The sequence below is a fragment of the Astyanax mexicanus genome, chromosome 3 (assembly GCF_023375975.1).
Source record: "Astyanax mexicanus isolate ESR-SI-001 chromosome 3, AstMex3_surface, whole genome shotgun sequence".
NCBI classification, from domain to species: domain Eukaryota; kingdom Metazoa; phylum Chordata; class Actinopteri; order Characiformes; family Acestrorhamphidae; genus Astyanax; species Astyanax mexicanus.
The window spans coordinates 2,866,558-2,878,766 of record NC_064410.1 but is presented as its reverse complement, the minus strand read 5'-3'; the positions used below and the strand labels follow the sequence as shown (position 1 = coordinate 2,878,766).

The 12,209-nt window shown below is 37.0% G+C and overlaps 1 protein-coding gene across 1 annotated transcript; it reads left to right on the top strand.

The window, feature by feature from the left end:
* The first annotated feature begins 3,612 nt into the window (after positions 1-3,612).
* twist1a (twist family bHLH transcription factor 1a) lies at positions 3,613-6,846 on the top strand. Its single transcript, XM_022668073.2, has 2 exons — positions 3,613-4,388; positions 6,241-6,846. The coding sequence occupies exon 1, from the start codon at positions 3,783-3,785 to the stop codon at positions 4,323-4,325; it is 543 nt and encodes a 180-aa protein (XP_022523794.1). The 5' UTR covers positions 3,613-3,782; the 3' UTR covers positions 4,326-4,388; positions 6,241-6,846.
* The last annotated feature ends 5,363 nt before the right edge of the window (positions 6,847-12,209 follow it).

The window sequence follows — 12,209 nt, the reverse complement described above, 5'->3', positions numbered from 1 at the left end:
GAGAACAAATTATTTCAATAAAAAAAGATTGTAAAGGATGGAATGTTTTTTTTACATTTAACAAGGTATACATGCGATATTAAATGTTTAATAAGCTTAGCAGCTTCAGTTTTATATTATGTGGGCACGTCAAATACAAATGCAAATGTCAATTTGTGAATCATATAGCTTATTTCTTAAATACACATTGCTTCCAAGGTGAATGGATGGGTCTAATGTTAAGTGAGCTGAATCGGTTGAATGATGTAAATATGTTCTTTTTTGTGGCATCAAAAAAATAGTATTTTTTTATTTATTTAAAGTACATGGAAATGTATTGTGAGTTTGGCACATTCATTATCATGGGACACGGAAACGCAACTGTAAGCAGAATAGGTGAAAAGTGTAAGGTGAAATGTGTAATGCTTCACATTAATCTCTTATTTAATGTATATGTAAAATATGTTGTTTCGAAACATTTATTTTTATTTGAATGGGCAGGGCTGACGTGTTGTTAGCTGAATTATGTTCATTTTAGAATAGACTTTGGACTATATAGACTACAAAGTACCTTTAAAACCTTTTTTTTTTCATATGAATGCAGCTATTTCAATTACGCCCATTGGTGACACATGTGCAAATGCACACCCACAGCTAGTTTAGTCCATGTAAAAAAGTACTGCCAATAAAATAGGGCTCTATGGAGCAGATAAAGATGAAGCTTTTTGCGACAAGTCAAATCTTGGAATAGAGGGTATAAAGTTCTGTGAAACTGTGTTCTTTATGCAATATAACTGGGATGAGTTGGAGAGTTACGGGTGTGGTGGGGTAAAAAAATTAAAATAAAAATAAATAAATATATATGGGCACAGTATTACCCGTTCTTCTATACAACTTCTTGCACAGTAATTGTGTTTATTTTTAGCGTTAGGATTATTGTGTGGCTAATTTCTGATCGTATTAGAACTCAAACTATCTTGAATTCGGGGCCAATCAATGGTTTTTGAATTATTGAATAATTTTGGAATATATTTGGATGCTTTAGAATAATTACTAAACAATATATCGGGTTCAGATCAGAGCCTCTACTAAATACCATAAAGATAAATGTATATAGGTAGTGTGTTCTGTCGCCACCACCTGTACTTCACCTGTACTCCACCTGTTGGCCTAGTCCAGATCTCAGGTGTATCAGTCCAGGTTCAGGACCGCGGACAGCGTCGTTTTAACGCAGGTATCTGCAGTCTGCTTTCACAGTTAATTGTGCACTTCTGCTTTGTGACGTTTTGATTCCTCTTTTTCTCCAAAGCGAAGCAAGGATATGTATTTTTTTTTTGTGTATTATTCATTTCATTTAAATGTTATTATTGAACTATTACATTAGAAATGCAGTTGTCAGACGTGGTGGTCGATACCTGTTGCGTCCCACTCATTCAAGACGCTGATGTCATTTAGACTCTGGGATCATTTAGTGTTGAGTAATCGATTGCTTTCAATACTGCGCCCCCTTGTGGCCACGTCAAGAAGTGCGTGTATGAAAGCTGAAGCTGCTGCGCTTTGGGATCGTGAGGCATTTTCTGCTCGTGTTTCTGGCTAGAGGGTCTCGAGACGTTTGCATTTTTCTGCAGGTTGTGCAGAATTGGCGCTGCAGCCTGGGTTGTTTGTGTAACGGTAAAGCAAAAGCAGGGTTTGTGTTCTTTAACAGGTTTTTGAGAGCATGTTTTAGCTGAAGGCACTTCTAGACTGTTGCCTTTGGACTGACTGACGCTCAGGCTGAATATTTGCCTTGTGCTTCATCCACACAGTTGGTGCGTCTGCGACCCGCTGCGCGCGCGGTGAAAGAGGGGAGAGCTAAGCTCGCGGAGGGGAAACCCGAGTGACAACCCCCCCACACCCCCCACTAACCCTCTCTGATACCCAGAGGACTAAATACTAACACTGTAGCCCACATTTCAGTACTAAAATGCTGTCCTGCACATGTACAGATGAACAGTGAACTCGGTTTGACTAAAAGAGTTGTAGTTGTTGATGATAAAAACTGACTACAGATCAGACATGCTTCAGTATAAATAACATAACGTAACATAAAGGAAAACTAATATCAAATAATAGCCGCACTATAGGCAAAAATGTTTCTACGTTGTATATAATGGTTTATTTTTAGAATAACAGTGGAAGTTGTTGATGATAAAAACTGATTACAGATCAGACTGCTTCAGTCTTATTAACATAATGTAAAAATAATAACCGCACTATAAGCAATAACGTTTCTATATTGTATAAAAGGGGATTTTTACAATTACAGCAGTGGTTGTTGATGAAAAAAACTGATCAGAGGTCAGACTGCTGCAGTATAATTGACAAAATTAAACATAAAGTAAAAATAATAGCCGCACTATAAGCAAAAATGTTTCTATATTGTATAAAAGTTTTTTTTTTTTTTTAATAACAGTGGTAGTTGATGATAAAAACTGATTGAAGGTCAGACTGCTTCAGTATAGTTGACATAATTTAACATAAAGTAAAAATAATAGCCGCACTATAGGCAAAAATGTTGGGTTTTTAGATTAACAGTAACAGTTGTTGATGTCAAATATAAGTATTTCAAATGTTCTTTAAAGAAAAACTCAATTTATACATTTAAAAGGCTTCGGTCTTAGAATTGCATGATTCCATAACCATCGCTTCTCCTAAAAACGCGAAGATAGTAAGGGTGTTTCATCATAATTAAATATTCTCATAGATAGAATCATTACAGTTTATAGGCGATTGTGTAATAAATGTGTATAATGCGGTTGGTGATACCAGAACTAGACCAACATAAACTGATCTAATCACAATATTTATTAATGTATTTTAAGCAGAGCAGAATTACTCCATATAGTACTAAAATACTCTAGCCTCAAAATAATTGTGAAAGCCATTCTATTGATTTATTGAACCACTGAATTATATAGAAGAGGTTGAAAAATCATTTAACTATATAATAATAACTATTTATGCGTATGAATGCTAATATTGTATACCGCGCATGTCCATTTCCTAAAAGTTCCATTGAATAATAAATAAATATGTGTAGGTCATGAATATTAGATATTGGATACCTTTATTAATTACATATATTATATTACATGTATTATTGTAGATATCAAATTGTTGCAATAGTAAATACAATTAATTTGAATCTTGTTGGCCCGCCTTTCAGATACAAATATACAATAATATATCATTTATAAACATTTAGAACATTTTAAACTGACCGAAACTGAAAGCTCCTTTGGTCCACACTGGTCAGTGTGGGAATAAGTAAGCTTTGTACCTGTAAAGATCTCACCTTTAGCATAATAAAAGGAAAACATAAATAACAGTGTGAGATTAGATTAGGCAGACAATGAAACAGTGAAATATGGACGGATTATGGTCTAATTGTTGCTTTCTGTTGTTTCTGCTCCGTTTCTTTGAGAGACCCAATGTTCCTAGTGTTCCTGGGTTCTTGTATAACGGAAACTTTGTTGTTTTCTCTTTTTTTTTAAGAATCGCTCAGCCCCTCCCACCTCACGTCACCCGCGCCCTCGTCCAATCGCGCGTCTTCTCTCACTTTTGGCCCGACCGGCCTATAAGAGCATCTAAAGTTCGGTGAGACTCGAGCAAAAAAACAGAAAAACCCACCGTGGCGCACGGGGCCACAGCGCGAGCCCTGTGCGAGACCCTCTGAAACGTTTCTTCCACAAGGGGACACCAGGACCGCTGAAGCCCCCCCAGCCCTCCCCAACCCCCCCGTACCCTATTGCCGTCAGCGCGCGATGTTCGACGAAGAGACGGAAGCTCGCGAGGAGTCCAGTTCTCCAGAGTCGCCCGTAGACAGTCTGGGCAACAGCGAGGAGGAGGCTGACGCGAAGCAACCAAAGCGAGGGGGCGCGCGTAAAAGGCGCGCGAGTGCGAGAAGCAGCGGCAGTCCGGCGGGGCCGGGCAAGAGAGGCAAGCGGAGCGGAGGCAGCGCGAGCGGCGGGGGCACCGAGGGCGAAGGCAGCAGCCCGCAATCCTTCGAGGAACTCCAGACGCAGCGCGTGATGGCGAATGTGCGCGAGAGGCAGCGCACGCAGTCGCTGAACGAGGCGTTCGCGTCGCTGCGCAAAATCATCCCCACCCTGCCCTCAGACAAGCTCAGCAAGATCCAGACCCTCAAGCTGGCCGCGCGCTACATCGACTTCCTGTGCCAGGTGCTGCAGAGCGACGAGCTCGATTCCAAGGTGGCCAGCTGCAGCTACGTGGCGCACGAGCGGCTCAGCTACGCCTTCTCAGTGTGGCGCATGGAGGGCGCGTGGTCCATGTCAACATCGCACTAGCGGCGCCCGCGTGGACCATCACTATCACTGGGGGCGGGAGGGGGGGGATGAGGGAAAAGATTGGTACGCATACCTTAAACTTTTATACTTTAAATTATCAACTATATAGAAGAAGCACTTTTTTGTATTTAAACATGTTGTTGTACTAGTTTGTGTCTCGTTTGTTTTGGAAAAGAGCAGTCATTTCAAAGATGTTATGTAGCCTGTTACATAATATATACACCCTAGTGAATGCATAAGTAGAGAAAGAAATAGCTAATAGTTCCTAAATTAGAATTTAGTTATAGCTTTATTTATAGTTCTGTACATTTTTCTTTTATGTTGTGTTGTGTCTTTTTTTTTTTTTTTTTTTGAAAAATAGTAGTCATTGGCAGTTGGCAAAGTTGCAAAGTATGCTTGATCACAGATACACAGATATCCAAGTGGATAACAAATATGGGTAAAACACGGCATCAGCGTTTGTTTTAATTATATTTCGCTTTTTAAAGGCGACTCATTTACAAAGCCCGTTTATAGTATAGCATAATGCTTCACAATATAATATAAAAAAGTAGCTAAGGGGTTGCAGCAGTTTACCTGCACTTGTTCAGTGTTTTATATAGCTTATCGGTATGTAACTTGATAAATGCATATATGTAGGAAAGAAATTCGCACAAGTCCGCATTGTTAAGATAGTTTTGTTATACTTGTAGTTTGTGGCTTTTCTTTGGAAAAGGTTGTCATTTGCGAATTTGCAATGTTTATCTTATCATAGACAAAGCTTAGATCAGCATAGTCAAACAAGTTACAATTATTCCCGATTTAAAATTCTTATTTTGTTAATTTTAACAAAGATAGCCAGAAAGAAAGATCATTGGTAACAACATTTTTAATAGTTCGTGGAGGCCAATTTCTTTATTTATTTCACAGTTTTATGTTCTTGTAATGTATTAATTGTTTGGAAAATAGAAGCCAACTGTAAAACTTACTAGCTTTCATTAATGACATTTTTATTCGTTTGCAAAAACCTGTGATATAACCCACGGTTTAAGTTTAAGGATTAGTCATATAAATATTACAGCTACTAAAGATTGCCTGTGGTTCCCTGCATTGCTTCAGTTTTAATCGGTTCTCTGCGGTACCATTTCCAACTGATAAAATCAAAATTTGACTGAAAATGGTAGTCATTTGTTAAACTTATGTAGTATGTAATTTTAAACTATATTAGACTGGGTATCTAAAATATAAATATCTAGATGATACTAAGTTAATACGAGCTATGGGTGAAACAGGTTTGCAGCAAGTTTTCCTTTCGTTCAAAAATATATTTTTGTTCCGGTAAAAAAAATGTCTCAGCAAAGATAGTTTTGGGGCCTTAGTAATGCATATGCTGTAGAAAGCGATATCACGTGACCTGGTCACATGAGGCCAGCAGACCGCAGTGATTTAACAGGATTGAACAGGTTTTATTAAATGGCTTGTTTGGAAACGCTTTATTAGAATCAGTTCAAAAACAACCGGAAGTTTTGCTATATATAAATATATTTATTATATATATTTTTTTATTTTTACAAAGTTAGTAGTCATTTGCAAAACTTGTATTTAAAACGCATACCACTAATTATAACAAAAAAAAACATTGTTTAATATTTAAGTTTACCTTAATTGGTTAAAAAATAGTAATTGTGTGTAAACCTGTTGTAGAACTTGTTCACGTAATGTCCACGTTATTATTTTATTTTATAAAAATAAACTAACATTGATTGTTAGATGTTAAATGGTAGTCATTTGTAGAGTTTTTAAAAACAATAGAGGGAGGTTACTTACATTTTTTTTATCAGGTGTGTTTTTAAATAGTAGTCATTTACACGTCTATTACATTGCACAAGCCATGTTTAATGTTAATAACCCAGATTTTTATTTTCTCTTCGTGCAGATTTGCAGCCCTGAGGAGCAGCACGAGCGTAGATTGAAGAAACTAGAGCGCAGCGCGCGGAAGGAGCACACACGGATTACAAAAAGGGAAAATGGGGGAGATTCTGTTTTTTTTTTTCTTTTCTTTTGGAGACCATATCGCTGGGTGGAGCGTGTCGAACTTTTGGGACGGTCTAAAAGAAACAAAGAAAGAAAGACAACAGTGCACGAGGAACTGCTTTCACACATCTGCGCACATCTGGTCCGTCTGCAAGTTTCTGACGGCCGGTGTGAACGCCAGTGCGCTCTCTGCTCGACGGGCCAGTCGTTTTCCCGTTCCAGGACAGAGAGGAACACTCACAAATAAACATATAAATAAGTAAAAGACTGCAGCAGCAGGGAAGCAGCTCGTGGAATTTATTTTTTATGGGAGAACGACACTCGGCTCATATCTGTGTAGACAATCTCTCTCTCTTTTACTTCCTCCGATCCTTGAAATGTTTATTTATTTATTGATACTTGTCATTAATGCAGGATGGATCTGGTGTCTTTATGCCATTTCTGTGTTACGTGTTTGTAAATATGCGTTTATACTGTTTTTTCTGCAATAAAACTGTTTTGAATATAACGCACAGCATGTCTGGTTTTGGGGGAAGTTGATTGGTGTAATGGTGTGGAGAAAAATGACTCACATTGAAAAACTAAAAATACAGGGTTCTGCAACAGAGGGGTAAAGAAGTAAAAAAAGCAATTGTCAAATTATAGTTATTTATATTATATCTATTCCTATTCATTTATCAGAAAAAAAAACTTACCTTACATATATTCCATGTATAAGTCCAAAGTTAAATAGTTTTGGAGTATATTTTTCAAAAATCCATTCAAAATTGAAAATCTAATTTGAACACAATGCTAAGAACAACTGCCAGATTCAAAAAGTGAAAAAAGTACAAAATGTCTTGTAAATATACTCTATTTTTCCCCTCTTTTCTCTCTCTCTCTCTCTTTCTCTCTCTCTCTCAATATAAAAACGTACATACATATACCATGTCGCATTTATTCAAATTATTATAGTTTTTAATTTATATACGTCATCCTCCTGGTGTGGCAGGTTGACAGGTTAAAAACAGGTCTGGGAAAAGCATTTTGAGGATGATGTGAAGACTCGCGTATATAGCGCCCATTTGAAGAAGGTGTGCAAATGGGTTCAAAAGCACGTATGGAATTCCCAGATGGCAGTAAAACAGAGGGTGAGCCCGCCAGGTCACGGGGGGGGGGGGGGGGGGGGGGTTGGTGGGATAGAGCTGGTGGTGGTGGGGGGGAGTTAGGAGGGCCAGGGCCCAGGGAGCAGGCACCATTTTACTGCCACAACTGGGCCTTCTTAAAAAAATAAATAAAAAACTCAAACAACCAGGTAGTAAAACATAAATCTTCATAAACATCTCACAAACTCATCATCATCATCATCATCATCATCATCATCATCATCATCATCATCATGACTTATTGTGATTAGATCGCGATCGCCTTATATAACATTAGATTCCATTATGAAAATCAGTGTCACTGATTAAAAGACTAACACAATGTTAGAGTTAAATTTTACACTCTCACTCCCAACAGTGTTGATTTAACACTGGTTAATTTACTGTGTATTTAAATGTTTATTTTATTTTATTTTATTTAAGGTATTGTTTTGCTTGTGTGTGGCTTGAGGTCTCTGGCAGTGACCTGTGTTTGTCAGTACAAATAGACGAACACAGTTTTTTGGGCACTGTATGGGATTGAAAATGGGAATAGAAAATACTGGACTTTCTAGATGTAAACATTAAGAAAATCTGAGAAAAGCACATTTCATGCCTTATCTGTATGCATGCTAAAGGTGGTTAATGTTTTTTTTTTTAAACAGAAATAATTGCATGCATAAAACCTTTTAAGAATTAATGCTAAAGCTAATGCTAATTCATACCTGTACAGCGAACTGTTAAGTAAATTAGATACAGGCCATAATAATAATATTGCAATGAATGCAAACAAGTAATATCAGTTCATGGCATATGATGCATGCCACCAAACCCGAGTTGCAGAGATTTAGGCCTTCTGAAGTCCAACTTAAAAAAGGCCAATAGAGTTTCAGAGTTTCAGAAGCCTGTTTCTCCACAAACCAATATGAAACTAGTTCAGCTCCCAAAGAGCTTGAGGGACTTGGAAAGGGCCAAAGGGAAGCTGAGGCACCTGAATCAAACTTATTTTTCCCAGATGTTGTTCGTATTTTTCTTTAAAGTCACGTGCAGCGAGCAGATGTGGAGCTGCAGCTGCTGCGAGGTCCGCCTTCGCGAGCGCAGAAAAGAGGACAGAAAGCGGCGCGCGAGGGTAAATAGGGCGCTTTAATATGAAGAAGATAAGAAGATTATTTCGCTTTGAGAAGTTTTGAAAGGAAAGACGGTTTCGGAGTCGTACAGGAGGCTCGCGTTTGGATCTACGGGTAAGAAAGAACGCGAGGAAAAGACTTCTGGCGCGAGCTCGAGCTCTCCTCCCTCCCTCCCCTCCTCTCCCGTTCTGGTTCTGGGGGCAGCTGATGGGGACTGTGTGCGCAGGAATGTGGGCTTTTCACCCGGGCCTTCGTCTAGAAGACTGCAACAAGTATGTATGTGGCAAATATGTATGTATGCATATATGTGGGCATTACCTTTTTTTTTTTTTATAAAAAAAAAAGAATGCGGCACGCTTTCCATCCAGCGTTTTAAATAACTTTGGTAATGTTTCAGTGCATCTGTAATGTATGAGGTTTCAGATTTTCAGATGCTAATAATATCTTATGAAACACAAATAGAAACATGTCAGCACGTGTCAAAACGTTTACTTTCTTTCGTTTCGTTTTTCCGCTTTTTTAAAATAAAATATTATAAATATTTGAGAATGCAAAAGAATGCAAAAATAAGGCCCACGTTGATTTTACTGTTTTTCACGGCACTTTAAGTGTAAATGTGGCATATTAAAAATACGCACCCAAAATGATAATACATCAATTTATTTTCGTTTGTAAAAAAAATACAAACATAATATAAATAAAAGGATTTGTTATATTTGTTAAAGTTGATGTCTGTTAGAGCCAACCACTACTACTACCACCACCAGCACCAGAAGCAGCTGGAATTCCTCATTCCTCAGTAGTTTACTGCCTTTTATCCATAAGCGCACATGAAGGGCTAAGCTCGGTCCAGTTAAACGCTTTGACGCATGCTGCTGGAAAGCCGTCAGGTGTGACCCAGGGGGCAGTAAGGGGGGAATCGATTCACCCCCTCCCTATGACCGTGTCCGTGTTGTGTTAAACGTGAGGCCGATGTTGGATCGGGAAGCTGAGGAATGTCGCCCTCGGTAGACTTTACAGAAAAGCAGCAGAGCTTCTCACGGCAACAAGGCCAGGGTGAAATTCCCCTTCACATTAAACAGCGTGCATGGCAGGGGGACAACACACACACACACACACACACACACACACACACACACATACACTCACACACACACGTCCCCACGACGGTGTGTTTGAAGTGAATGGCGTTTATCAGCCTCAAAGTGTTCTTGACCTGCAGGATCAGAGGCATGATTTAGTGCTGCTTCTGATACAGGGCTAAACCCGGGTCATCTGATATAGACTACAGACCTGCCTGACATTTAGCACCTGATTAAAGCAGCAAAAAAGCAGCAAGAACGAAAAGAAGAAAACACTACAATAAAAAGATGAATATTTTATGAACATTTTTTAAATCAAAGACGAAAAAATACAGTAAAAATAATAAAACATGAACAACAATCACACAAAAAACTAATTGCGCAAATTAGCGGCAGAATAAATCCCAGCTGGCACACAACCGACCTTTCAACCAACATTGAAATGTGGTTGAAATATTATTAAAGTAATGTGTGTTGTTGTTTCAACGTCGAAACAACTTGAATCAACATTTAATGTTAAATGGTTGTGCAAAGGTTGGAATTTTAGCGTTGAATCAACACAATGTCCTTAACCTTCTGCCTTTTGAATTATCATTTTACGTGTTATAACTATACAATTTCTACAAACGGTTGGATGAGGGATAAAAAGTGTTTTACTTCTATTTGCAGTAATTCAGTAATTCTTTTTAATTTAACAGCAATTTTTCACCATCCCTGAGGATGTGTTCATGTTCTATTAGTTTATTGTTTTAATATTTTTTGTATCAGATGTTTTGTAATCAGATTGGTAGTGGTGGGTAACTTTATTTATAGTCAGCTTTACTACTAAACTACTACTACTAAATATATAATATGTTTTCCGTGTAATTTCAACGTTTTTTCTTGTGTACTTGTGTAATTACTATGGATCAGCTAAAAAAACAACAGACAACGGCGTAAAAAAACTAAAAAGCGCATCTTCAGCGTTTGAAGTTATAGCTCTCTCTGTAAGGCGCTGTAAAGCGGCTATAGAAACAGCAAGATGAAGGATGATGGATGATGGATAGCAGATCCCCAACAACAGGTGGCCCAACCCTCCCTCTAATGTGCTGTAACACCCATACTGGATTTGGCGAGTCATGTTTAAATCATAAAATAATTTACTTTAATAACAACAATAATAATAATTTAATAATTACTAAACATAAAACTTAATAAACAAAAAAATCTAAATGCGCTGATATATAAATGTATAAATGTATTTTTTCTATCTAAAACAAACTGTATTTGTTATATGTTTCTGTCGCTGTGTATTGGTGGCAACACGGCTTTTCAGCGTTTTTTTTTTTTCTTTTTTCTTTTTGCACTGTTAGTAATTGTGCTGTCTAAAATGTTTAAGGCAGCTCCTTCTATAGAGCAGGTGTAGCTTGTAAATTTTTGGAATAAATGCAGTCTAAATTTTGTCAATTTTTTTTTTCGCACTAAATATTTTTCGTAACAGGTCGCAAACTAGGTTATAGCTATTATGTGATTCATTTTTGTATTCTTTAGTCAATTTAATGACGTGAAAAAAAATCTACATCTTTTTCGTATGTTAGTTATTCACTTGTCTCGTCGTTTAGTGCGCAAGTTTCGTGCTGAACAGGTATATAGGAAACTCATTTAAATGATTCAGCGTGTTGCAACTACATATTTAGAACTACATAATAACTGCGCAATACTGAAAAGTTTCAAGTAATGTTTGTATTTTGGTATCTTACAACAGAAGTCATTAATTCAAGTACATTTTGAAGCATTTCAAATCAGTTGGTCCATTCATTCAAATTTCTGATATATGTAAAGTTTAATTTGCTCAATATAATACGTATAATACAATACAATAAATACAAATATAATTTTAAAAACCCTTTCGCATATCCAAACCTCTTCTCAAGAAACTTTTATTATTTGCCTGGTCTTATAAATAAATGTTTAATAAAGTGAAATCAGGTGAGCTAGTGATGAAATCGAACACCCACATGCATGAATAAATAAAACAAGATCTTAAATAAAATGAGAAATTCATGTTAACATTTACAGGACTTCTGCTTATCAGAATGTGATTTCATGTTTTAATAAGCAGAACACTGTTTGTTTGTAAATACAATATATATCATTAAATACATAAATACCAGTAAATATCAGTGCATAAGGCATAAGTAGCTGAGGTGTTGTGAGCTAGTTAGATTGTTTCCTGATGCTTTCAGCCTTGAGTCAATGACATGATTAAAGAAATAAGATAAGATCCTTTAATAATCCCACAATGGGGAAATTTGCAATGTTACAGCAGCACAGAGGAAAGGGCAAAGAAACAGGTCAGGAAAATATATAAACAAATAATAATAAAACTACATATACAAAAGATTACAGAATTTTGTTTTTAAATAATAAAAATATAATAAAGGAAAAATATATACATGTAGTGCAGCAGAGATTAAGTCAGAGGAGATATGATTATTGTAGGTTGTGACCACAACTTTTCTGTAGAATATTATTTAATCTTAAGTAATTAGTATTAAG

What these genes read in the sequence shown, in the direction of transcription:
- twist1a (XM_022668073.2), top strand. Translation starts at nt 3,783, where the DNA reads ATGTTCGACGAAGAGACGGAAGCTCGCGAGGAGTCCAGTTCTCCAGAG.